Raw genomic sequence first — 27,353 nt, forward strand, 5'->3', positions numbered from 1 at the left:
GTCCATTTTTTGCTAACGTTTGGCCAGGTGTGGTGGCTCACGCCCATAATCCCAGCACTTTGGGAGGCTGAGGCAGGCGGATCACGAGGTCAGGAGATCAAGACCATCCTGGTTAACATAGTGAAACCCTGTCTCTACTAAAAATACCAAAAAAAAAAAAAAATTAGCTGGGTGAGGTGTCAGGCGCCTGTAGTCCCAGTTACTCAGGAGGCTGAGGCAGGAGAATGGTGTGAACCTGGGAGGCGGAGGTGAGCTGAGATTGCGCCACTGCACTCCAGCCTGGGCGACAGAGCGAGACTCCATCTCAAAAAAAATAAAAAATAAAAAATAAAAAAATAAATAAAGACTGAATAGTTTTTTCTATAATGTTTTATTAAAAAATTGAGTTTACATTAATAGTGCACTTATACAAGGATGAAATTTGGCTTTCTCTCTTGAACAAGATTTTCATGTAATATTAAAGGATAATGAAAGATTTTTGTTTGCCTTTTGAATAAACAACAGGCAAAACAAGGGAAAGACAAGAGACAGATTGTTTGGAAAGCTAAATTTTCCCTCCATCAATTAGTAAAGGTTTTCGCTTTTTAAAAATGTTTGAGTCATCATTTTGACTAAATGAATGACTTATTGTGACCTGGAATCCTACTTTATAATATCAAGTGTTTTAAACCTTTAACATGTTTGACAGGCCTCCTGAAACCAAAGTTCATCTTCAAAATTGTCTTTCCTGACCTCTAATTCTGGGATATTACAGAGGGCCCCTGAAGCATCCAAAAGACAGGTAAACAGGATTTTGATATGCTAAATTAGATGGGAAGCATTTTATTTTATTTTTATTTTTGGAGATGGAGTTTTGCTCTTGTTGCCCAGGCTGGAGTGCAGTGGCATGATCTTGGCTCACCACAACCTCCAGCTCCCGGGTTCAAGCGATTCTCTTGCCTCAGCCTCCCAGGTAGCTGGGATTACAGGCATTTGACACTACCCCACCCCCCGCCCCCTGCCAATTTTGTATTTTTAGTACAGGTGGGATTTCTCCATGTTGGTCAGGCTGGTGTTGAACTTCCGACCTCAGGTGATCCACCCACCTCGGCCTCCCAAACTGCTGGGATTACAGGCATGAACCACCGCGCTTGGCCAGGAAGCATCGTTAAAAAAAAAAATGATAATGGGCCAGGCATGGTGGCTCACACCTGTAATCCCAGCACTTTGGAAGGCCGAGGCGGCTGGATCATGAGGTCAGGAGTTCGAGACCAGCCTGACCAACATGGTGAAACCCCATCTCTACTAAAAATACAAACATTGGCCTGGTGTGGTGGCATATGCCTGTAATCCCAGCTGCTCAGGAGACTGAGGCAAGAGAATCACATGAATTCGGGAGGTGGAGGTTGCGGTGAGCTGAGATCTTGCCATTGCACTCCAGCCTGGGCAACAGAGTGAGACTCTGCCTTAAACAAAAAAAAAAGTCTGGCCAGGCGCGGTGGCTCACGCCTGTAATCCCAGCACTTTGGGAGGCCAAGGTGGGCGGATCACGAGGTCAGAAGATCAAGACCATCCTGGCTAACACGGTGAAACCCCGTCTCTACTAAAAATACAAAAAATTAGCCAGGCGTGCTGGCGGGCACCTGTAGTCCCAGCTACTTGGGAGGCTGAGGCAGGAGAATAGCGTGAACCCGGGAGGCAGAGCTTGCAGTGAGCCGATATCGCACCACTGCACTCCAGCCTGGGCAACAAAGGGAGACTCCGTCTCAAAAAAAAAAAGTCATATTATGTTAAAACCTCGGGTTTTTTTTCCATAGGAAATTTGGGTTACTAAATTAAAATGGAGCACAAAAAATGTTTTTGGTGAAGTTTCTAAAACACAAGGATAAGGATTTTGCAAAAAACAAAAAGTGTGTTTCTTTCTAGTTAAGAAACAATTTGAGTCACTTTAAGCTGAAGGAAAAAGTATACAAGTAAAAGTAATGGTTAAAAAACAATTAAGACAGGGAAACAAGTTTATCTCTAAGACCTGTGGCTTCCAAGAAGATAGTCAATATGGGTGAACGGCAAAACCAAGTAACTATTAAAACCAGAGGGTAGGCTGGGCTCGGTGGCTCCCATCTGTAATCCCAGCACTTTGGGAGGCCAAGGCGGGCGGATCACAAGGTCTGGAATTCAAGACTAGCCTGGCTGATATGGTGAAACCTCATCTCTACCAAAAATACAAAAATTAGCTGGGCGTGCTAGTGGGCGCCTGTAGCCCCAGCTACTTGGGAGGTTGAGGCAGGAGAACTGCTTGAACCTGGGAGGTGGAGGTTGCAGTGAGCCAAGATCGTGCCACTGCACTCCAGCCTGGGTGACAGAGCAAGACTCCACCTCAAGGCCGGGCGCGGTGGCTCACGCCTGTAATCCCAGCACTTTGGGAGGCCGAGGCGGGCGGATCACAAGGTCAGGAGATCGAGACCATGGTGAAACCCTGTCTCTACTAAAAATAGAAAAAATTAGCCGGGCGCAGTGGTGGGCGCCTGTAGTCCCAGCTACTCGGGAGGCTGAGGCAGGAGAATGGCGTGAACCCGGGAGGCGGAGCTTGCAGTGAGCCGAGATTGCGCCACTGCACTCCAGCCTGGGCGACGAAGCGAGACTCCGTCTCAAAAAAAAAAAAAAAAAAAAAAAAAAAAGACTCCACCTCAAAACAAACAAACAAAACAAAACAAAACAAAAAAAAACAAACCCAGAGGGTATAATGTAAAGGAATGGTTCCATTTTGTAGATTGGTATCATCAGTTTCTTAAAAAATCTTTACTACAGTGGATTGTAAAAAGAAACAATTTATGGGCAAAATCCTTAATTTTAAATGCTACAGAATTGAAAAAGTTGTTTGGATTAATGCAGAGCCCACAGCTCACTATTGAACAAGCACTGATAAGTATATGTAATCCAAATGCACAGGAGGTTATTCCTGAAAGAATGATCAGCTACTGGACCAGACAAATGCCAATGTAAGGTCTGTTTGCCCTATGAAGGGGACTACCAAGCTCTCCCTATAAAATACCAAGTGAAGTCCCCCAGATGAAGCAGTGATTGAATGATATGCTTCATATGCGAGCATTGACTGGCTTTATGATAACTGGGATATCCTCCTGCTGAAGATGCCTATTACCCAGGTCATGGGAAATTTGGAGATTAAGAGGTCCCCTTTTACATGAATTTCCCTCGTGCAGAATCATAGGACTGTTTGAGAAACCTTATCAAGTTTGCTGTTCCTGGCCGGGTGTGGTGGCTCATGCCTGTCATCTCAGCACTTTAGGAGGACAAGGTGGGCGGATCACTTGAGGGCAGGAGTTTCCAACAAGATGTTTGTTTACCTTGGAAATGCCCTTCAAAAGCCAAACAGCTCATGAATGAGAGCTGTCTATCAGGCACTGCGGAATTTGGCAGCTCCTCACACACATAGTTAGAATTAGTCCCAAGGAGAAAGAGGCTCCCTGCTTATGAGTATCTCCTCCTTGTATCCCCAGGTGGCAAGATTTTATTTTATCATGGAACTCTTTTGGGCACCATTATTTCAATTAGCATAGGGGTAGCTTCAGTTAACGTTTCGTAGCAAGGCAGTATATGCACGTTAAGTGGAAATTCTCTAGTCCAGTAGTTGTCATTGGGAAGTACTCATAAGGGTTTTTTGTTTTGTTTTTTTGCCATTATCCCCAATAAACACCCCACAAAGGGCTATGAAGGGTATGATTTGTCCCAATTAGCACTCTACCTTCTACCCTACACTTTGTGGGCTCAGGAGAATTTACTATTTCCCATTAACATGTCCAACTAACATTTTTCAAAAGAGGAGATATACATGCCTTCAGTTTTATAGTACTAGGTAGGGGAAACATCCCCCAGCTAGATACGATACCCATTTTCATAAGACATTTTCATATACCCATTTCATAAGGTAAAGGGATTACAACTACGTTACCTAAACCCTGTTTAAACATCTTAAATTTCATAATTCTATTAACCTGTACATTTTAATGTTCTATCCCCAGATGATTTTACCTTTCCTGGCAAAAAAAAAAGGGCTCAGGTTCCCAGCAGGGAGTTGCATCTATAAGACCCATAAGGAATGGCAATGTTTTTTTTGTTGTTGTTGTTGTTTTTTCTTTTTTGAGACAGAGTCTCACTCTAGTGCCCTGGCTGGAGTGCAGTGGCACAATCTTTGCTCACCGCAACCTCCGCCTCCCAGGTCCAAGTGATTCTCCTGTGTCAGCGTCCTGAGTAGCTGGGACTACAGGTGTGCACAACCACACCAGGTTAATTTTTGTATTTTTAGAAGAGACAGGGTTTCACCATGTTGTTCAGGCTGGTCTCAAACTTCTGACCTCAGATGATCCACCCGCCTCTGCCTCCCAAAGTGCTGGGATTACAGGCATGAGCCACCATATTGGCCAACACTTTGGTTTTTTTCTTTCTCTCTCTTTTTTTCTTTTAGCAACCACAGGCAAAACAAAGAGGAGCACTACTTTAATAATGACAATATACAACCTAAATTTAAATGAGAAGACTTTTGTGATCCATAATGGAACACAAATATGGTAAAGGAAAGGGTATGGAACTGGCATTAGACAAACCTGGTTGGAGTTTTTTTTGTTAATAGGAAGGCATGGAAAATCAGCTACGACAGCTACTCGGGAGGCTGAGGCAAGAGGATTGCTTAGGCCCAGGAAGTCAAGGCTTCAGTGAGCCATGATCATGCCACTGCACTCCAGCCTCAGTGTCAGAGTGAGACCCTGTCTCAAAAAAAAAAAATAATAATAATAGTGATAATTTTTAGTTACAACACTTAAATGGTTGTTGAAATAATAAATATAAAAGGCTTGGTATAGTAGATGCTTAATAACTCATAGTATCTGTCTCCCCTAGAAGATTCCAAGGCTGGAAGCTGGGAGATCTGGCTCCTAATGATGCAGGATTTTTCTTGGCCCCTTAAACAAACTCACGGAAGGAGGCACCTTGTCTTCTAGGCCCACCACACTCAACCACTTGTGGGAGGGAGCACATGAGTGAGCAAGTTCAAGATCCAGCCAGCCACTCTGGGCACTGGCACAGGAGCAAACTCTGTGTGGGTCCTGCGGCCAGACCAGGCATGTCGCCTCAAGAGGAACATTGCAGTGCCCAGGTGAAGGTACCTATGACCCTGAAGCCTCAGAGTGGGTGTTACAGTGCTCCTTTAGTTTTATCATTCACAAACAGCAGTATGTTAGTAGCTCAGTTGGCCCCTTGCCTTGTCATGTGGGGCAGCTGCCTTCCACTGGCTAGGGCAAAGGACCAGTGTGACAGTCTTTCTGGGTACCTGTACTTGGTGGGTCCCAAGCTCTTGTCCGGTGTCCAAGAAGAATGAGGTCACATGGAGGACTGAAGGATGGAGGGCCAGGTGTGGTGGCTCATGCCAGTAATCCCAGCACTTTGGGAGGCTGAGGTGGGTGGATCACCTGAAGTCAGGAGTTTGAGATCAGCCTGGCCAACATGGTGAAAATCCATCTCTACTAAAAATACAAAAAAATAGCTGGGCATGGTGGCAGGTGCCTATAATCCCAACTACTTAGGAGGCTGAGGGAGGAGAATCGCTTGAACCCAGGAGGTGTAGGTTGCAGTGAGCTGAGATTGCACCATTGCACCCCAGCCTGGGCAGCAGAGCAAGACTCTGTCTCAAAAAAAAAAAAAAGAAGGATGTTGAGGGCAGAGAATTTTTTTGAGTGATGAAAACGACTCTCAGCAGAGAGGGGAGCTGGAGAAGGGACAGGAAGGACAGGTCATCTTCCCCAAAGTCAGGCTGTCTCCTGCTCTACTGACTGAGTCTGGCGTCTTTATAGGCACAGGACGGGCAATATGTGCAGACTGGTTTGTGACTACACAAAAAAGGTTAAAGCAAAGACGTCACTCAAAGGTGGGCATGACAGTGTAGAAAATCAATCAGGAATATGTAAAATCAGGTATATGTAAAATAGGTGAAGGGTGGGGATCAATCAGAAGAAAGGATGCCAAATGGGAAGACAAGTTCTCAATCTGGTCCGAGGACTTAATTTGTAGCTAGGTTTTCAAGCTTTAAACTGTTTTTGGCTTGGAGGTAGGGTTTCACTGGGGACCCACCCCTAACTGCCTAGGCATTTGGTTGTCTCCTGTCACTATCACTAGATCTAGTATTGTTACCATTTCACTAAATCATATATCCATAGAGTTAGAAAACACCTTCATATATATACCATTTATTTCAGCAGCCTGTGTTAAAGAAACTAAGGTTCGGGCCGTGTGCAGTGGATCACGCCTGTAGTCCCAGCACTTTGGGGGTCCGAGGCGGGCAGATCACAAGGTCAGGAGATCAAGACTATCCTGGCTAACATGTTGAAAACCCGTCTCTACCAAAAATACAAAAAATTAGCCGGGCGTGGGGGGCAGGCACCTGTAGTCCCAGCTACTTGGGAGGCTGAGATGGGAGAATGGCGTGAACCTAGGAGGCGGAGCTCGCAGTGAGCCGAGATCGCGAGACTCCGTCTAAAAAATAATAAATAAATAAATAAATAAAAGAAACTAAGTTTCATAGCTTAACTGGAGATCACGTCTTCTCAGTTAAGTGCTCTGCCACAAATTTCCTCATTTGTGAAATTTGGAAAATAATACCATCCTCTACTTGTCCACAAATAGCATCTAATCATACGTAAGTATGTGAGAGCACTTTAAAAATGCAAGGTATTAATTATTATTGGTTTTTATTTTAAATGTGGTTATATATGTTGAGATTTAAAAGATTTCCTCCCACGAAGTAAGCCAGAATAAACTCATACCTACTAAATTCTGTCTAAAATCTTTTCTAAGTTGACACTCTTGAGAAAGAATAGAGCTTGGAGGAAGAGCTAGTATTATAACTAGTAGCATAATAATCAGTTTATCATTAAACCACTTAGGTCTCTTTGTAACAAGATTTCTAAGCTTTAGAAGATGGATCCCTTATTCTACTTTATTTTATTTTATTTTATTTTATTTTATTTTATTTTATTTTATTTTATTTTTTGAGACAGTCTTGCTCTGTCACCCAGGCTGGAGTGCAGTAGTGCAATCTCAGCTCACAGCAACCTCTGCCTCCTGGGTTGAAGTGATTCTCATTCCTTAGTCTCCCAAGTAGCTGGGACCACAGGTGTGTGCCACCATGCCCAGCTAATTTTTTGTATTTTTAGTAAAGACAGGATTTCACCATCTTGGCCAGGCTGGTCTCGAACTCCTGGCCTCAAGTGATCTGCCTGCCTCAGCTTCCCAAAGTGCTGAGATTACACGCATGAGTCACCGTGCCCAGCCACTTATTTTATTTCATTTTCTTTTTTAAATTTATTATTATTATTTTTTGCGACTGAGTCTTGCTTGATCACCCAGGCTGAAGTACAGTGGTGTGATCTTGGCTCACTGCAACCTTTGTCTCCTGAGTTCAAGTAATTCTCCTGCCTCAGCCTCCTGAGTAGCTGGGACCCCAGGCATATGCCACCACACCTGGCTAATTTTTGTATGTTTAATAGAGATGGGGTTTCGCCATGTTGGCCAGGCTGGTCTTGAACTCCTGACCTTGTGATCTGCCTGCCTTGGCCTCCCAAAGTCCTGGGATTAAAGGCATGAGCCACCGTGCCCGGTCTTATTTTATTTTATTTTATTTTATTATTATATATATTTTTTGAGACGGAGTCTCGCTCTGTCACCCAGGCTGGAGTGCAGTGGCCGGATCTCAGCTCACTGCAAGCTCCGCCTCCCGGGTTTACGCCATTCTCCTACCTCAGCCTCCTGAGTAGCTGGGACTACAGGCGCCCGCCACCTCGCCCAGCTAGTTTTTTTTTTTTTTTTTTTTTGTATTTTTTAGTAGAGACGGAGTTTCACCGTGTTAGCCAGGATGGTCTCGATTTCCCGACCTTGTGATCCGCCCGTCTCGGCCTCCTAAAGTGCTGGGATTACAGGCTTGAGCCACTGCGCCCGGCCTTATTTTTTAATATAGTTTTATTTTAGACAGGGTCTTGCTCTGTCACCCAGGCCGGAGTGCAGTGATGCAATTACAGCTCATTACGCCCTTCACCTCCCTGGCTCAAGCGATCCTCCCAGGTAGCTCACGCCTGCTGGGATTACAGGCATGAGCCACCGTGCCCAGCCTGAATTTTCATTTTGATTAAAATAAGCAGCTGGGCATGGTGCCTCATGTCTGTAATCCCAGCACTTCGGGAAGCAGAGGTGGGAGGACTGCTTGAGCTCAGAGTTCAAGACCAGCCCAGGCAACATGGCGAAACCCTGCCTCTACTAAAAATACAAAAATTAGCCTGGTGCCCTGGCATGTGCCTGTAGCCCAGTTACTTGGGAGGGTGAGATGGGAGGATCAATTGAGCCCTGGAGGTTGAGGCTATAGTGAGCCAAGATCATGCCACTGCTCTCCAACCTGGGTGACAGAGTGAGACCCTGTCTCAAAAATAAAATAAAATAAAATAAGATAAAAAACTCAAAAGAAGAAAAAAAACCATTTAATTATAGTTCTTTGTAATAAATAGTTAAAGAGATTTACTCATTTGGGCAAAAGGAAATTTTAATAATGTCTCCTCTTTATAATGTCTTTAGTGGAGGAGTAAATGAAGGGATAGATTTGTGAGAATGGGACATTTGCAAGGCTATTACTAGCTCTGTTTTTAGTGAAAATGAGATGCCTGCCCATGACTGAAACAAACAAGATAAAAGGCCTCCTCCCTATTGGAGTTTCCATACATAAATCTTAGATTGATCCTTTACTTCCGGGCTTCTACTTACCTTTCGTGACTCTTCTGAATCCTTCATTCCCTTCTCTAATCTTGTTGGTTTTAATTTTGAGTATTCTCTTCCTTAAAGAGAACATAGGTTTCAGCAGGCTAGGAGTGGGGAGTAGTTTCTGGAATGTGGCTGGATGCTGGGCTAGGGTGTAAAGGTCAACGCCTCTCCAGTGCACAGAACTGGAGGAGAATCAGGAACCCTGAGTATTTGTTCTGCCACTGACCTTGACATCCGGGCTTCAGGTTAAGTCACTTAACATCTGGGCTTCTGGTTCACCCCTAGTGGAGGTTGCAGTAAACAGCTTTTAGTTGTAAAAAAAAAAAAAATCTGATTTCTAGGCCAGGTGTGGTGGCTCATGCTTGTAATCTCAGCACTTAGGGAGGCTGAGGTGGGTGGATTGAGGTCAGGAGTTCAAAATTAGCTGGTCGTGGTGGTGCAGGCCTGTAATCCCAGCTACTCGGGAGGCTGAGGCAGGAGAACTGCATGAACCCAGGAGATGGAGGGTGCAGTGAGCCAAGATTGCGCCACTGCACTCCAGCCTGGGTGACAAAGCAAGACTCCATCTCAAAAAAAAAAATCCTATTCTAATAGGTGATCCTAACACTAGTAGCTCTAAGCACAGCCAGAGTGGTGGAAAAAGGAAAAGGAGATGGATATAACAGGTTGGGAATAGGGGAGAAAAGGTTATAGGTGAGGCTTGGTGTTCTGAAGGATGGGAGAATATGCCACCCCAAATTATACCACTTTGGGGCAAGGATTATTATTATTTTTTGTTTTGTTTTGAGACGGAGTCTCACTCTGTCAGCCAGGCTGGAGTCCAGTGGCCTGATCTGGGCTCACTGCAACCTCTGCCACCTGGGTTCACATGATTCTCCTACTTCAGCCTCCCGAGAGTAGCTGGGATTACAGGTGCCTGTCACCAGGCTCAGCTATGCCCAGTTAATTTTTTTGTATTTTTAGTAGAGATAGGGTTTCACCAAGTTGCCCAGGCTGGTCTCAAACTCCTGAACTCAGGTGATCCGCCTGCTTTGGCCTCCCGAAGTGCTGTGATTACAGGCGTGAGCCATCCTCCCAGCCCACAAAGATTATTTTTAACTAAAACCATTTAAAAAACAAAAACTAGGCGGGGCATGGTGGCTCATGGCTGTAATCCTAGCACTTTGGGAGGCTGAGGCAGGTGGATCACCTGAGGTCAAGAGTTTGAGACTATCCCCGGCAACATGGTGAAACCCTGTCTCTACTAAAAACACAAAAACTTAGCCAGGCATGGAGGCAGAGGCAGAGGTTGCAGTGAGCCGAGATCATGCCATGGCATTCCAGCACTCTAGCCTGGGCAACCGGGCAAGGCTCCTTCTAAAAAAAAAAAAAAAAAAAAAAATTGATAACTTCCGGACAGGGCGGGACTTTCATCCTTATCCCCCATCGCTGGGAGGGGAAAGGGGCTGAATCTCAAATGGATCACCAATGGCCAATTGTTTAGTCAATCGTACTTATTTAATGAATCCTCCACAAAAATCCAAAAGGACAGGATTTGGAGGGATAACTTAACACAAAGACATTCCTGGAGCGTGGAGTGTGGGAGGAGAGCATCGAAGAAGACTCCTGCCTCTTCTCATACAACTGATCCTATGCATCTTTTCATCTATACCCTTTTTAAGATCCTTTCTAATAAGCCAGGAAAGGTAAGTATTTCCCTGAGTACTGTGAGCCACTCTAGCAAATTAATGAAACACAAAGGGTGGATGGTTGGAGCCCCAGCTTGAAACCTGTTGGTCAGAAGCTCAGGGTACCTGAACTTATGACTGGTGTCTGAAGGGGAGAGTAGTCTTGGGACTGAGCCTTCAAAGTGCAGGATCTGAGGCTATCTCCAGAGAATACATCACAATGGACTTGAATTAGGGCACACCCAGCTGGTGTCTCCTGCTTGGGGTGTGGGGAAAAAACCCCACACATTTGATCACAGAACTCTTCTGTGTTGATGATGTTGGTATGAGAGCAGAGGAAAAACGGTTTGAGTTTTTCCTCACGGTTTTTCTCTTGTTAATCTATCTTACGTCAGTTTAATGCTCAGGCCCAGAGGAGAACCCCTAAAAGCGGAGAGGTAAAACTTTGCCTCCTTTCCAGTTCCATGCCAAGAAACTGCCCTTCCTGCGGTAGAACTGGACTTGTGGGATGGAGATGAGAGCAGTGATTCTCTACCTCGTTTCATCTCAACCACTCCTTTGCCATCAGATTACACACACATAATGCAGCCGAATTGGATGGGAGCTTGTCCTATCCCGGATCATTGTGAGTGAAGCTTGATTTAAACCCGTCATTTCTTAGTAAACTTTACAGAAAATCTGCAATCAAATAAACCAAGGTGCCCTCTGTATTTTATTGCGCTCCTGTTACTAGTATTTCACAGGATTTTAGAAACGCAAGCAGCGCTGTGGAGTCAATGGGGGAGGGCAAAGAACAGGAGAGATCTGTGAGAACGGGATCGGGGAGGAGGCGACCGGGAGGGGTGAGGGGTCCTCTCCGCCGCCAGGCGGAGCTGGGAGCCGGGCGACCCCGCACGCAGCGCGAGGCGCGACCCCAGACTGACTACATTTCCCAGTCTCCGTCGCTCCGCGCGGCCCGCCCATCAACTCTGGGCCCCGCCTCGTCGCGCCGGCTGGTTCTTCGCGCCCGCCCGACTTCCCAGCGGCCCCGTGCGGCCCGGGCATGCCCAGTGCGGGCGCAGCGGCCCCGGCCCTGGAAGCGCCCCGGCGGAGCGGGCCCGCGGTGGGCGAGGGGCCGGGCCGGAGCCGCGGCGGCGGAGCTGCGGGTAGGTGCGGCATCAGCCAAGCCAGTCCTCGGGACCGCCGTGCCGCCCATCTGAGTGGCAGAGGTCGGGAGGGCAGGCAGGGCCCCAGCGTGGGTTGGTGGGGCTACCCGCGAGGACCCCTTGCGGGAAGGGGCCGGAGGGAGCAGGACGGGACCGGGCACATCCCCGGGCGAGGCTGCTCCAGGTGGGGCGCGGCTATCTTTAGCTCCTTGTGTGACCGGAGGTGTGCGTGGTCCGCACCTCGTGCACAGTTGTGCCTAAGGAGGGAGACCAGTTTTCAGCCGAATTGCCTAGGAGCTGTGGGGAGATGGGCCCGAATGGACCCGTGGACTCAGAGGCAGCCCGTGGAGCCCCGTGGGAAGTGAGGATGCTTACCTTCCCTGTACCTGGAGTGGGCTGCGACAGCCTCCTGCTTGCCGAGACTTGGGTTTAGTGACTTACAAATAAAAGTGCAGGACTGTGCCTCAGCAGATGCTTATTAGCTTTTAATGAGTGTTAGGAATTTAATGTCATTTGTATTTCCAGGTTTGAGAGGTTATTTGTCCATGGGATGCTCGTGTTAAAAAAAAAAAAAAAAAAAAAATTGCAAAGCTTAAAAACAAGTCGACCGAGGTAACATTAGGACACCGGGTTCTGAGGTTCACTGTAGCTACCATTCATTTGCTGTCAGTCTGGGCAAGTCAATTAACTCCTGAGACTCGGTTCTCTCACCTGTTAAATGAACCAGATTCATCTTCATCTGTCTAGCTCAGCTGTAGGATTCCCCCTGTGTCATTCAGTCTCTGTGTGTGATCTCAAATTGTGGCAAGTTATTTTTCCCCATGCCTCACTTTTTGTCAGACTGGGTAATTCACCAAATAATTCCTGTAGGAAGGATGTTAGGATCTAACTATAAAAGTGAAGTGAATTACCCTTCATAGGCCACTCTTAGTCAGGAGGTGTCCTGCCACTTGGTACATGCAGAAACCAGGTGTTAGCTGGCCAGGGATCAAATGACACAGCTGTTGTGGACTGAGGCAGAATGTTTCAGGTTCCCTGTGAGAAATCCAAGCCAAGTAATGGGCTTCCTTAACCTCCCAGCTGGCTCACTTTAGTGCAGTTGTGTTTATATAGAATTTTAAAGTGTTTTTCATGCTGTTGTGCCCTATTAGATGCAAGAAACCTATGAAGAAGTTTAGTACCCAGATGAGCAAGTGGCAGGTTAAGGGAGTGGATCTGTGAGTCTTTACAAACTAGTGTCGTGCATATCACTGAGCATTTGCTAGTCATCTAGCTCAGCCGCCCTCACCTCAACCCTGAGAACACGTCTGTATGGCTGTACCTCCGCGATTGGAACTCTGAGGTATTTGTTTTCAGGAGGGAATAGTGGGAGTATTAACAGAAGTTTCTTACCCTAGAGACTTCTTTCCGAAGTGAGCCCATCTGTATAGGATTTGACCTAAGGAGCAGAGGGTATATACAGTGTTGGGCAAATTGCCTTCCTACTGCCATATCCCCTGCTCTTCCAGTTCTGAATGGCATTAGTCCAGTTGGGTCAATGAGGAGCAGTTTGGTGAAGTGGTTAAAGGTCGGGGAAAGTGTGCTTATATTTTGAAATTTAAGGTTTGTACAAGCTGCTTGTGAAATTCTGTCTTTGTATTATGGTCATACCTCTTAAACTGAGAATATTGCAACTTGGTTTAGTGAGTGTTGAGAACTTTAGAATATCAAGTTCTTAAAAAATGCATGAAAGTGGGTTTTCTATTCATCTTAGAAGTCACCATAGATTAAATGAGAGAATAGTATATTAAATTTATACACATGAACTCTCAAGTTCTTAATTTTTGAAACTAGATACCCCATTCACCTGAGAAATAAAATGGGAAAGCCTTACTGTTTTAAAGACTGTTAATACATATGAACTTTTTTGAGGCCTAGTTTAAATTCCACTATTTATTGCATGTTTATTAAAATTATATCTGTATATATTTAAAATTAGAAAACATAGAAAAGACCAGCTGGGCATGGTGACTCATGCCTGTAATCCTAGCACTTTGGGAGGCTGAGATGGGTGGATCACCTGAGATCAGGAGTTCGAGATCAGCCTGGCCAACATGGTGAAACCCCATCTCTACTAAAAATACAAAAAAGTAACCAGACGTAGTGGCAGGTGCCTGTAATCTCAGCTACTCGGAAGGCTGAGGCAAGAGAATCTCTTGAACCCGAGAGGTGGAAGTTGCAGTGAACCGAGCCGAGTGTTGCACTCCAGCCTGGGCAACAAGAGCGAGACTGTCTCAAAACCAAACCAAACCAAAACAAAAAGACCATTAAAAAGACCTATTTGGAGGTTTTGGTAGCCAATTTCATGTCATACCTTAAACCTTACTGTGTGCCCGAGGGCTCTGTATGACTGAAGCACGTATGTAGTAATGTTTGTAAGAACTTTTATCTTACTCTTGTATTTTCATTCAAGTATTTGAAGGTATCCAGCAAACATAAAAATTGCTTAAGATACTGAAATGTAATTATCGTCCATCTCCAAACCCTCAAAAGTGCTTAGAATGTGTAGGAGGGATAGTTAGGGGCATTGAGGTTCAGAGGTTACTGGTGAAGAGCACATTGTAAAAATGTAAAATGTAAAAATGAAACGGTGTAAACTGTAAAACCGCTTGTAAAAATGAAAGGGTAGTGAGTGGTTTAGAAAAAAATTAGGGATTTTAGGTTTCAGCTGTACACGAATAGCTTCACTTGATTCACTCTGTAGAGCTACAAGTATGTGAGGTCATCATGTGGAAATGTGCAGGAAGTAACTTATCTTTAAAATAAATATTTTGCCCCCATTATGTTCCATCTGTTTCCAGATCCTTCATGATGAGAGATTTGGGGACACTTCTCTCTCCTCTGTGTAGTTGATAGTTTGGTGGTGAAGAATGGCTGACAGTGTCAAAACCTTTCTCCAGGACCTTGCCAGAGTGAGTACATCTTGTTTATAGGAATTCATCTCTTGGCCTTTTTATTTTGCTGAAGGAACCATCTAGGAAATCCTGTAGGGTTTTTGGAACTTTTATCATATTTCTTGGGCTCTTTACATACAGGTTATTATTCTAGACCACACTACTCAAGAGATAGGTATTGTTCTACATCTTGTAGACACTCTTGCAGGTGCTTGGAAGACCTCCTCAGTGGATGTCTCCAGTATTGAGTTGGAACCCTGGTCACCTTGGCCTCAGAGCTTTTTTTTTTTTTTTTTTTTAAACTTTTTATTTTGGAATGTGTTTAGATTTACAGAAAAGTTACAAGGTAGTACAGAGAGTTCCTGTATATCCTTCATCAGCTTCCCTTAATGTTAACATATAACCATGGTACATTTGCCGAAACTAAGAAATGAACATTGATACAGTACTATCACCTAAACTAATTAATTCAAATTTAAATTAGAGAACCTTTTTTTTTTTTCCCCAAATTTTTCGTATATTTAAAAAATTTTTAAAGTAGAGATGGGGTTTTGGCATGTTGCCCAGGCTGGTCCCAAACTCCTGGGCTCAAGTGATCTGCCTACCTTGTCCTCCCAAAGTGCTGGGATTAAAGGCGTGAGCCACTCACCCAGCCGGAACCTTTTTTCTCCCCATTCTACAAACTGTGCAGGTGAGGGGGATACTCTAGGAAAATGCCCTATAAAGATCTGGTTAGGACTCAATCATCCAAATTACCAATAGCACAAAAGTCTGCTACTTTTAATGTATGTCTGAAGCCTAATAATGTCCCAGTTGTAACCCCCTCTTATATATCCACTAGCATGAGAGAGGCCAATTCTTGGAGTGGGGAGGTTCATTCTTTAGTGAGAGAGTTTAAAAGGTTACCTTTATGGCCCGGGGAAGTGGCTGACACCTGTAATCTCAGCACTTTGGGAGACCAAGGAGGGAGGACTGCTTGAATCCAGGAGTATGAGGCAGCAGTGAGCTATGATGGTACCAGTGCACTCTAGCAGGGCAAGAAAGTAAAAAGGTTATTACTTTTGAGTAAAAAAGAGAGGATTGAAAGAGTATCCTACAAGGTCTAAAAAGACTTTATGCATATGATGTACTATTTTTTTTTTTAAGACAGAGTCTCACTGTGTCGCCCAGGCTGGAGTGCAGTGGTACAGTCTCAGCTCACTGCAACCTCCACTTCTTGGGTTCTAGCAATTCTCCTGCCTCAGCCTCCCAGGTGGCTGGGATTACAGGCACACATCACCACATCTGGCTAATTTTTGTATTTTTAGTAGAGATGGGGTTTCACCATGTTGGCCAGGCTGGTCTTGAACTCCTGACCTCAGGTGATCTGCCCGCCTCAGCCTCCCAAAGTGCTAGGATTACAGGTGTGAGCCACCATGCCCAGCAGCATATGATCTACTTTTAACATCTTGTTGTCTTGCCATTTATGGGCTATAAAATTTCAACCCTCCCAGCCTAGACAACATAGCAAAACCCCCTCTCTACTAAAAATACAAAAAAAATTTAGCCAGGCATGGTGGCACATGCCTGTAATCCCAGCTACTCAGGAGGCTGAGGCAGGAGAATCGCTTGAACCTAGGAGGTGGAGGTTGCAATGAGCCGAGATCATGCCACTGCACTCCAGCCTGGGCGACAGAGCAAGACTCTGTTTAAAAAAAAAAATCAACCCTGTGTTGGTTCTACAGTGTGCTATTTACATGTTTCTCTGCCCCACTGGACTGTAGATGTCTTAGAGGTGGGGATCCTATCATCCTAGGATGTCCTAGGCCCTCAGCCATTTGAACTTAATTATCTTAGTTGGAGTTTCCTGAGTTAAAAGCAAAATCAGGAGTAAAAATTACTCAGACAAAAAAGATCAAAGGCACACTGTGCCAATTTATGCTCCTGTCAACAGATAATACATCAACTTGCCCATTTCTCTGTATTCCAGCTATTATTTCTAAAATTCGTTTTGTCTGATAACAGTAGGCGAGAATGCTATCCGTTCTTAAATCCAGCTTGGCCATTGCTTCCAGAATAACTTTTTCTGCCTTCTCATGAAGTTGAATGCCCCAGTGCTAACACTCTACTTGGGCCATATATCTGTTGTGGCACTTATTAAACTATGTGTGCTTGCTTCTGCAGCACATGTACTAAAATTGGAACAATACAGAGATTAGCGTGGCTCCTGTGCACAACACACAAATTCATGAAATGTTTCATATTTAAAAACATTTTTTAAAAAAACCTTCAATGTAATTTTTTGGTTTACTTGTGTGCTTCTCCTACTAAGTTATAAGCTTCTTGAACACTTCTATATGACAATATACAGCTTATTGAAGATACTCAGTACATGGGTGGGAAGCGGATGCATGAGTGAATTCTTAGCCTTTGGGAGGCTGAGGCAGGAGGATTGCTTGAGGCCAGGAGTATGAAACCAGCCTGATCAACATGATGAGACCACCATCGCTACAGAAGAAAAATTTAAAAGCCAGGTGTGGTGGCGCACATCTGTATTCATAGCTCCTTGGGAGACTGAGGCAGGAGGATCGTTTGAACCCAGGAGTTGGAGGCTGCAGTGAGCTATGATTGAGTCACTGCACTGTAGCCTGGGTGACAGAGCAAGACCCTGTCTCAAATAATAATAATAATAATGATAATGATAATGATATCCTTTTCTATAGGGAATCAAAGACTCCATCTGGGGTATTTGTACCATCTCAAAGCTAGATGCTCGAATCCAGCAAAAGAGAGAGGAGCAACGTCGAAGAAGGGCAAGTAGTGTCTTGGCACAGAGAAGAGCCCAGAGTATAGAGCGGAAGCAAGAGAGGTAAGGAGTGCATGCCTGATACCAAAATGTCCAAGGGAGGGAAGACGCTACATAGTGACTCAATGTTTCCGTACTACGTCATTTCTTTTGTGCTTTTCCCCAGAAAAATGTTGCAAGTGATTCCCCCCCACCCCAACATTGACTTAAACTAGGGTCTAACAATCATCCTTGCTAAAAATGTCATGGTGTTAAATCAGAATGCTGAATAGAGAACCAAAAAATATTATTTGGTTTGATAGATACTTCTAGGGAAGCTTGTGTGGATTTATGTATTAATAGAAGAACCCCAGCCCCACACTTTCTCTTTTAATCTTTTCCAACATCAGACTTTAAATTATTTTTCTTTTAAAAGCTGGTTTCCCAGAAATATATATATATATTATATAGGTGTGTGTGTGTATATATATATGTACATATATATCTTTCTTTGGAGACAGAGTCTTGCCCTGTCACCCAAGCTGGAGTGCTGTGGTGCAATCTCAGCTTACTGCAGCCTCTGCCTCCCAGGTCCAAGCAATTCTCCTGCCTCAGTCTCCCAGCTAGCTGGAAATACAGGTGCACACCACCACACCTGGCTAATTTTTTGTATTTTTTAGTGGAGACAGGGTTTCACCATGTTGGCCAGGCTGGTCTCGAACTCCTGACCTCAGCTGATCCGCCTACCTCTGCCTCCCAAAGTGTTAGGATTACAGCCATGAGCCACTGCACTTGACCATTTTTTTATTCTTTTCTCATTGACTGACATTAGAACATTGGGAGAACATGAGGTACTGAAAAATAATACAGTACCCACAAAAGATATAAAACAAACTACTGAATGACAATTAGGAAATAACTTATGCCTTATAAACTAAATACATGTGATCTTTTCCAGTGAGCCACGTATTGTTAGTAGAATTTTCCAGTGTTGTGCTTGGAATGGTGGAGTGTTCTGGGTAAGTTCTTTAAATTCCAGGGGCCTTACAAGCATCTTCAGATTGTTGCTGGGTTGATAGCTATGAACTGTTTTCTTGAAACACTAAGACAAATAGCTTTCATCTGCTGATGTACACTTAGGAATATAACTCAGGAGTCTGTGCATCTGCAGTGATTTTATTCCCACTCGAGAAAGCACACTTGTATGTAAGCAAATGTCACAGTTAGCCCTGAATATACACTTGTATTTTTGTTTCTAAAATGACTCATTCACAAGTGTTATAGGTAGCAGTTTCTCTTGACACTGTCTAGACATTTTAAAATGCTAACAGCAACTATGGGGAATCAGGGGAAGGGCAGATACGGCTAGACAAGAACAAGGTTCTCCCTGCTTCTGCTTATGGCGATCAACAACAACTAATTTGCATTGAAACCTATAGCAGAAAAGATTGCCTACTATTAACTGAGAACCCCAGTGCAGGCTTAACTGAAATTTGGGTACTTTGAAGAATGGATAAATATTTCTTTTGACTTAGAATTTAGAGTAATTCATCACATCTTAATCTAAACAATTCACAGATGTTTTCAGATGTTAGCTTTAAATTTAATTAATATGTATTCCTGTGTACTTAGTACATGCCTGTATTTTGGCCTGAATACTACTTTAAATGTTCCTCTATGCCCCCAAAAGTTTCATTGTTTTATAGGTAGTGTCAAGTTTGTATCTCAATTGGAGTGTTGGGAAACAGAAATAGATCCAATTTTGATGCTTTTTCAGGCCTCCTGATTTATTTTTTTATTGTTTTGAGATGGAGTCTCACTCTGTTGCTCAGGCTGGAGTGCAGTGTCATAATCTTGGCTCACTGCAACCTCTGCGTCCCAGGTTCAAGCGATTCTCCTGCCTCAGCCTCCCCAGTAGCTGGGATTACAGGTGTGCACCACCACACCCGATCAATTGTTGTAATTTTAGTAGAGACGGGGTTTCACCATGTTGGCCAGGCTGGTCTCGAACTGACCTCAAGTGATCCGCCTGCCTCGGCCTCCCAAAGTGAGCCACCGCACCTGGCCTAGGCCTCCTGATTTATAAAAGGCACTCCCATCTATGAAATCATTACACTAAAACTTGAAGCTCCTGTTTTAAAGACTGGATTTTGATGTTTGCCTTGTTGCTTCTTTTCTTTAGTTCAGTCTCCTCTTGTTTTATCGAGTATTTATTCCTGTGCTTCAGTCAGTAACAGCCCGAATTATCGGTAAGTATATACCCCGCTCCTTTACTGTTGGGGACGGAGTAGGAGATGATGTTTCAGTCTCCCTCAGTTTACTGAACATTTCCTGTGTACCAGGAGCTTTCACTGTTTATTTTCCTTTTTGTTGTTTTATTCTTTTTAAAAATGTACATTTAGTTATTCTCCTAGGGCCTTCAGATGAGAGTGTTCGCTGTTTTTTAACTCAGGTCTTTAAGCAGCCCTTTATGATGGATACTGTTATTCTATCCATTATGAATGAGGAAATGGAAGTTACCTAGGTTAAACCATTAGTAAGTGGCAGAGCTGAGATTGAAACCCAGATGGTACCCTGCAAATAGTGTACTGGTAATCACCGTGGCATCTCGTTACCATCATGTAAGCAGATTTGTGTCAACATAAGCAGCACATATCTATGGTTTCTTTGAACTGGAATTGTGGCTAGAATGTGGTGTGTCTTTTATGAGTTAGACTCATTGAGATAGGTATAGTGATGTGCTGGCAAGAACTAGAAAGATCCAGGAGGAGACAGAGAATAGTCACGAGATGGGGGTTCCGCATTTGGTCTTCTGTGTTTCCATTTCTCCATTTCTGATAACTCGTTTTCTCTTTCTTAGGTGACCCATCACTACATGGAGATGTTTGGTCGTGGCTGGAATTCTTCCTCACGTCAATTTTCAGTGCTCTTTGGGTGCTCCCCTTGTTTGTGCTTAGCAAAGTGGTGAATGCCATTTGGTTTCAGGTAGGTCCAAGGCAGAATGGAGTCTGGGTCCCGCAGCATGATTGGTTGACAGGTGACAAGTTTCAGCCTGTGAAGTTAGTGGGCATGTAGGGGGACCTGTTTTTCAGCCTTAATGTTTCTTAGCCAAGCAGCCAGTAGGTGATCTTTGTGTTCTTATAGAATGGAATTATTGTCTCAGCATCTCATTGGCAGATGTCTGGTGCCTCTTTTTTTTTTTTTTTTTTTTTTGAGACAGAGTCTCTTGTCGCCCAGGCTGGAGTGCAGTGGTGGGATCTTGGCTTACTGCAACCTCTGCCTCCCGGGTTCAAGCAGTTCTCCTGTTGCAGCCTCCCGAGTAGCTGGGACTACAGGCACGCGCCACCATGCCTGGCTAATTTTTTTTATATTTTTGTTAGTGACAGAGTTTCACCATGTTGGCCAGGCTGGTCTCAAACTCCTGACCTCCCTATCTGCCCACCTTGGCCTCCCAAAGTGCTGGGATTATAGGCGTGAGCCACCGCATAAGGCAGCAATTCTCCTACCTTACCCTCCTGAGTAGCTGGGACTATAGGCACATGCCATCACACCCAGCTTATTTTTAAATAAGCCTTTTCTTAACTGGCATCTCTAGTGGCAGACCAGTGGCCTTAGCTTTGGGGATGTATATCAAGGCCATTTAATTCATGTTTTGGTATACTTTCTCTGTTACAGGATATAGCTGACCTGGCATTTGAGGTATCAGGGAGGAAGCCTCACCCATTCCCTAGTGTCAGCAAAATAATTGCTGACATGCTCTTCAACCTTTTGCTGCAGGCTCTTTTCCTCATTCAGGTGAGACTGACCTTCTGGGCATATGGGCAGCTTTATTAAAAAGAAAAACTGTTTCACTAGTGGGAGCTTCACAAAGACAGAGTATTATATTTATGCAGAGTATTATATATATGCTGGTGGGAGGTAATGATTTTTAAATCTTTTTTTTTTTTTCACAGAAATGAGAATTTTTAAATTACATTATAAAATTATAAGAAACATGAATTTACCTGCCCTTTTCTGCTACTCTGGTTATTCTCCAGTCCTGCCAGGTGGAAACTGTTTTTTTCTTTTTATAGTTATGCCTAACTTTTTTTTAAAGAGACATGGTCGGCTGGGCATGGTGGTTCATGCCTGTAATCCCAGCACTTTAGGAGGCCAAGGCAGGTGGATCACCTAGGGTCAGGTGTTTGAGACCAGCCTGGCCAACATGGTGTAACCCCATCTCTAAAATACAAAAATTAACTGCGTGTAGTGGCACATGCCTGTAATCCCAGCTACTCTGGAGACTGAGGCAGGAGAATCAGTTGAACCCAGGAGGCAGAGATTGTAGTGAGCCAAGATCGTGTCATTGCACTCCAGCCTGGGCAACAGGAGCAAAGCTGTCTCAAAAAAAAAAAAAAAAGAAAAAGAAAAGACAGGGTCTTATTTTATCACCTAGGCTGGAGTACAGTGACACAATCATACCTCACTGCAGCCTCAAACTCTGGGCTCAAGCAATCCTCCTGCCTTAGCCTCCTGAGTAGCTGGGACTACAGGCACATGCCATCATGCCCAGCTTATTTTAAAAATTTTGTTGTAGAGTCAGGGTCTCAGTATGTTGCCCAGTCTGGTCTTGAACTCCTGGCCTCAAGAGATCCTCCCGCCTCATCCTCCCAAACTGTTGGGATTACAGGAATGAGTCACTGTGCCCACCCTGCACCCGGCCTTTTACAAACTTGAGAGGCAGCTAGGAAGCTGTCTTAGACAGTGATGATTGGAGAGTGGCAGGTGAATGGTGCTAGGTTTCTGAGGCTTGGGATTAAGATTTTCCATATTTGTTCTTCAGGGAATGTTTGTGAGTCTCTTTCCCATCCATCTTGTCGGTCAGCTGGTTAGTCTCCTGCATATGTCCCTTCTCTACTCACTGTACTGCTTTGAATATCGTTGGTTCAATAAAGGTAAGTTCATCTAAAGAAGTCCAGAAAATGGAGGCCTAGTTTGAAAATGCTACTGCTAAGCAGACTTCTTAAACTACTCAATAGTCAGACTCTTAGCAAACCTTCCTTTGAGGGAAGCAGCCTCATTGGCAAGAGGGAGCTTACCTTCGGCTTCGTGGGTTTAACTCTCAACTTTGAGGCTGGGGGATGTGGTAGTATAGCATTATCTTTTTGATGCTTAACGTGGTATATCTCTGACTGGGTTGTAAGATGGCATAAATGAGCACGAGTTGCTCTAAATTAGAGAAATCAAAGTGATGTCAGCTTCTGGATCCTTTTGGGGTTGTTTTAGAAAGACCTTCAAGTATTTACCAGGGTGTGCGTGGTTGAAAGAGGTTAACTGATACTTACAGAATGGCATCCTTTTGATTTGCTATCTTGTTTAGTTCCAGACTAATCCTGACAAAGGATGCTGGTGCTGAAATTCTTAATTCACTTAGCCTGTCAGCTTTGAAGTTATGATTATGGAATTCTAAAAAACTTTGCATGCTTTATATCGGATTTGTACACTTCTAATTTATATGCTGTAGCTCTGTTCTAAATCTGTACCTAGGCTGGGTGTGGTGGCTCACACCTGTAATCCCAACACTTTGGGAGGCCGAGGCAGGTGGATTGCCTGAGGTCAGGAGTTCAAGACCAGCCTGGCCAATATGGCGAAACCCTGTCTCTACTAAAAATACAAAAATTAGCCAGGCGAGGTGGCGGGCACCTGTAGTCCCAGCTACTCGGGAGGCTGAAGTGGGAGAATCGTTTGAAATCTGGAGGTGGAGGTTGCAGTGAGCTGAGATTGCACCACTGCACTCCCACCTGGGCATCAAAGCAAGACTCCATCTCAAATAATAATAATAATAAATCTGTACCTAAAGCTCATGGTTTGTCTACCATAGTTATTTAGTCACTTGACTAAAAGGAAATAGAATATCTAATTGTATTGGCTTTCTTGTTTTAGGAATTGAAATGCACCAGCGGTTGTCTAACATAGAAAGGAATTGGCCTTACTACTTTGGGTTTGGTTTGCCCTTGGCTTTTCTCACAGCAATGCAGTCCTCATATATTATCAGGTAATTTGGCTAGAGGGATTTGAAGGAGACTAGTAAAAATAAAAATTCATGAAGTCAGTACCTTTTGCTTGCTTGGTTCTGTTTTGCATTCCACACTGTCATTTGTCCGTCAGGAAACCTGCAGGGTGTTTCTACATTTGTTAGCATAAATATCTAGTCTGAATGTCCCTATATCCCATTATCCCATATTATTTTTCTATGTTGCCTCCTGGAGCAATTTTTCTTTTTTCTTTTTTTTGAGACAAAGTCTCACTCTGTCACCCAGGCTGGAGTGCAGTGGCGCAATCTCAGCTCACTGCAACCTCCGCCTCCCGGATTCAACTGGTTCTCCTGCCTTAGCCTCCCAAGTAGCTGGGATTACAGGCACCCACCATCACGCCTGGCTAATTTTTGTGTTTTTAGTAGCGATGGGGTTTCACTATTTCGGCCAGGCTGGTCTCGAACTCCTGACCTCAAGTGATCCACCCACTTTGACCTCCCAAAGTGTTCAGATTATAGGCATGAGTTACCACGCCCGGCCCTGCAGCAATATTAAACATGCCCAGTGCTTAGAAAAATCTTCTTGTTCTTTTTGAAAGATGTGTTTGATGGGCTGGGCGCCACGGCTCACGCCTGTAATTCCAGCACTTTGGGAAGCGGAGGTGGGCAGATCACCTGAGGTCAGGAGTTCGAGACCAGCCTGGCCAACATGGTGAAACCCTGTCTCTGCTGAAAATACAAAAGTTAGCCGGGCATGGTGGCGCACACTTGTAATCCCAGCTACTTGGGAGACTGAGGCAGGAGAATCGCTTGAACACAGGAGGCGGAGGTTGCGGTGAGTTCAGATCTTGCCACTGCACTCCAGCCTGGGTGACAAGAATGAGACTCCGTCTCAAAAAAAGAAAAAAAAAGTTTGAAATATTGAGGTTTCATCAAGCCATAATATTTACACTGGAAGCAAAAGAACTTGGAGCTTCTGTCTTTTTCAAAGTCATGGCTGTTATGAAGGTGACTAATTATTTCTTTTTTTTTTTTTTTTTTTTTTAACAGTGGCTGCCTTTTCTCTATCCTCTTTCCTTTATTCATTATCAGCGCCAATGAAGCAAAGACCCCTGGCAAAGCGTAGTAAGTATTAGCCAGTGATGAAGTTTTTGCAGTGTAAAGGATTGGGGCTGTAACACCACAGTCAGTGAGGCTTTCAAAAAAAAATTCTCACATTGTAGGAAAATCTTAATGTAAGGTTTAATGAGACAGAAACACTTCTGGTATATAACCCACACTTTTCTCCATGCATATATGCACATAAGTGTGTGTGTGTGTGTGTGTGTGTGTATATATATATATATACTTCCAAAATTGACCTCATTATACATATTCAAGTAGAGGGCCGTATGACCTGGCCACATGAGTTTATTGATAACACTAGTAAAATATACCTTAAAATAAGTTTTTAGCAATAATAACAATAGCATTCTAAAAGTTTTATCACTTCAAAGAAAAGCTCAATCAATCTTTGATCAATTTTGGTTAAGTCAGTGTGGATACTTGTGTTAGAGACTTAGTCTGCTTTGGGTTTTTGTATGCTCTTGCTATACAGCAGAGCTCACTGTTTATCTTAAGAGGAATATTTGACTTTGTTTTGAAACTCTTCTTCCTGCAACCACAGATAGCATATGACACCTTCAGACATAGCTTGAAGCCTGTACCCCGAAGTGAGCCATAGAAAAGTACTTCTCAAATCAGAATTAATCTAAAGTATAACTATTTCCTGTAAGAGCCATAATACTTCATCGCTGGTGACTGCATTACATTCATGGCAGCAGCAGGGCCCAGTGCATTATTTTTTTTGAGACGGAGTCTCGCTCTGTCGCCCAAGCTGGAGTGCAGTGGCGCGATCTTGGCTCACTGCAACCTCCACCTACCAGGTTCAAGCGATTCTCCTGCCTCAGCCTCCTGGGTAACTGGGATTGCAGGTGCATGCTACCATGCCCTGCTAATTTTTTTCTCAAGTGATCCACCTGCTTCAGCCTCCCAAAGTGCTGGGATTACAGGTATGAGACACCACGCCCGGCTCCAATGCATTCTTTAGTTGCTTGTTCCATCCGTGTATCTAGTATCTGTATTTCCTTGATCAAGTTTCATTTGTCTTGTCTTTCCCTTTGTAGTTTTAAATTTAATGTCAAGTTGTCAAATAACAGAAATAATTCTGAGTAACTGGGGAGCTAACAGGTTGAGTTTCTTGCCTTTTAGTCTCTTCCAGTTGCGCCTCTTCTCCTTGGTGGTCTTCTTAAGCAACAGACTCTTCCACAAGACAGTCTATCTGCAGTCGGCCCTGAGCAGCTCCACTTCTGCAGAGAAGTTCCCTTCACCGCATCCATCACCTGCCAAACTGAAGGCTGCTGCAGGCCACTGAGTTGCCTGCCATCCAAAGGGGATGGGCGGGATTGGAAGAAAGCTGTGGCAGCTCTTTTCCCTGTTCACCTCCCCCTGCCAGGGAAGGCAGGACCCACTCTGCCAAGGGCCCTCTGCATATTCCCTTCTCTCTGAGGAATTGAAATTTTTGTCTCTGGTGCACGTAAGGGAGAATGTTCCCTGACACCAGTGTGTGGATTTTTAACATCACCGTGAGTCTGAAAGGACCACAAGTTTTTCTGCAGCTATTTTCTAGCATTTGCCAGTCCCTGTGCCTGGACTGATTTGAATACTTTGTTTTTCTCCCTGTGCCATTTATCCTTCCACCTTTCCATCCTGCCTTCTACCACCCTTGGATGAATGGATTTTGTAATTCTAGCTGTTGTATTTTGTGGATTTGTTATTTTTGTTGTTTTTCTGTGAAGCACATACATTGGATATGGGAGGTAAAGGAGTGTCCTAGTTGCTCCTGGTCACTCCCTTTATAGCCATTACTGTCTTGTTTCTTGTAACTCAGGTTAGGTTTTGGTCTCTCTTACTCCACTGCAAAAAAAAAAAAAAAAAAAAACCCTGAAGAGATGAGATAGGAGGAAAGGCCTCACAGCCAGTTCTGCTGGGTTTTGAGGAGTGATTTTCTTTCTTCCCCTTGAAGGGGAAAAAGCTATTTTCACTGGTACATTTAAAGTCCCCCAACTATGGGGAGGTACCAATTCTGGACAAGTGCCACTGCAACAACACTAAACCTGAACTTTTCAACTCCGTTGGGGGTGGGAGGCGGTGGGCAGAAATTTACTATTGGCCACTGCCAGGTCTGTTTCATATTTCAAAGGAATATTGGGTGCTGCAAATAGGAACTGAAGGGGTAAATGTATTAAACCTGTGATTGGTTGTTTTCCTGTCATTTTAAGAGACTAAATGTGGGGGGCAGATGTCAAAATACTTGTACAATTTTAAAATGTCACAATTAAACGTGAGCTGGTTTCCCACAAAGTGTGTAATGGTTGAATTTGCAAATCATGATCTTGAGAAATGTATTCATGGAATATAAGACTTTGTCTTGGATAATTTAGTAGTTTTGAGGAATTAGCCGTGAAAAATGTTCCCTGAGAAAGGCTGGATTATATGATTATAATCACATTTATATTTGGTGGAAGACTCAGATTGTTATTTGTTCTAAAGTCTATATGTACATCGCTACTGTATATTTATGCAGTGAGAAAGACCCTCCTAGATATTGGTGTATTGAATATTAATCGAGGGAAGCCAGTAAACATCTGGTTAACAGAGACCTTTACTATGTGCAAGACAAAATATGGAATTAAAAATTGTTGCTGGGGCCAGGCGTGGTAACTGATGGCTGGGATTCTAGCACTTTGGCAGGGGCCAAGGCAGGAGGATCACTTGAGTCCAGGAGTTCGAGATCAGTCTGGGCAACACAGTAAAACCCCGTCTCTATTACATATATAAGAGGTTAGGCCAGGTATGGTGGCTCACGCCTGTAATCCTAGTACTTTGGGAGGCTGAGGTGGGTGGATCATGAGGTTAGGAGTTCAAGACCAGCCTGGCCAACATGGTGAAACCCCATCTCTCCTCCAAATACAAAAATTAGCCGGGCATGGTGGCACA

General features: G+C 44.1%; 1 protein-coding gene and 1 pseudogene across 2 annotated transcripts; both read left to right on the forward strand.

Moving 5' to 3' along the window:
* The first annotated feature begins 11,495 nt into the window (after positions 1-11,495).
* Positions 11,496-26,717, forward strand: EI24 (EI24 autophagy associated transmembrane protein). 2 transcript variants are annotated; one of them, XM_008021391.3, is made up of 11 exons: positions 11,496-11,605; positions 14,446-14,556; positions 17,241-17,386; positions 18,261-18,321; positions 19,485-19,551; positions 20,163-20,287; positions 20,978-21,097; positions 22,125-22,236; positions 23,225-23,336; positions 24,366-24,440; positions 25,566-26,717. In XM_008021391.3, exons 2-11 carry the CDS (start codon positions 14,515-14,517, stop codon positions 25,726-25,728), a joined length of 1,023 nt encoding a protein of 340 aa, XP_008019582.1. In that variant the 5' UTR covers positions 11,496-11,605; positions 14,446-14,514; the 3' UTR covers positions 25,729-26,717. The 2 variants fall into 2 exon arrangements, with proteins under 2 accessions (XP_008019582.1, XP_037860940.1); XM_038005012.2 differs by lacking the exon at positions 11,496-11,605 and adding an exon at positions 12,931-12,947.
* Positions 16,686-16,785, forward strand: LOC119626691 (U6 spliceosomal RNA; annotated as a pseudogene).
* Positions 26,718-27,353: the final 636 nt, after the last annotated feature.

This window comes from Chlorocebus sabaeus, chromosome 1, assembly GCF_047675955.1.
Source record: "Chlorocebus sabaeus isolate Y175 chromosome 1, mChlSab1.0.hap1, whole genome shotgun sequence".
NCBI classification, from domain to species: domain Eukaryota; kingdom Metazoa; phylum Chordata; class Mammalia; order Primates; family Cercopithecidae; genus Chlorocebus; species Chlorocebus sabaeus.

Excerpts from the sequence above, each read along its gene's own strand:
- EI24 (XM_008021391.3), top strand. The coding sequence starts at position 14,515 with ATGGCTGACAGTGTCAAAACCTTTCTCCAGGACCTTGCCAGA. Across the intron at positions 17,387-18,260 it reads ATAGAGCGGAAGCAAGAGAG|TGAGCCACGTATTGTTAGTA; the intron begins GTAAGGAGTGCA and ends GATCTTTTCCAG. Across the intron at positions 19,552-20,162 it reads AGTAACAGCCCGAATTATCG|GTGACCCATCACTACATGGA; the intron begins GTAAGTATATAC and ends TCTCTTTCTTAG.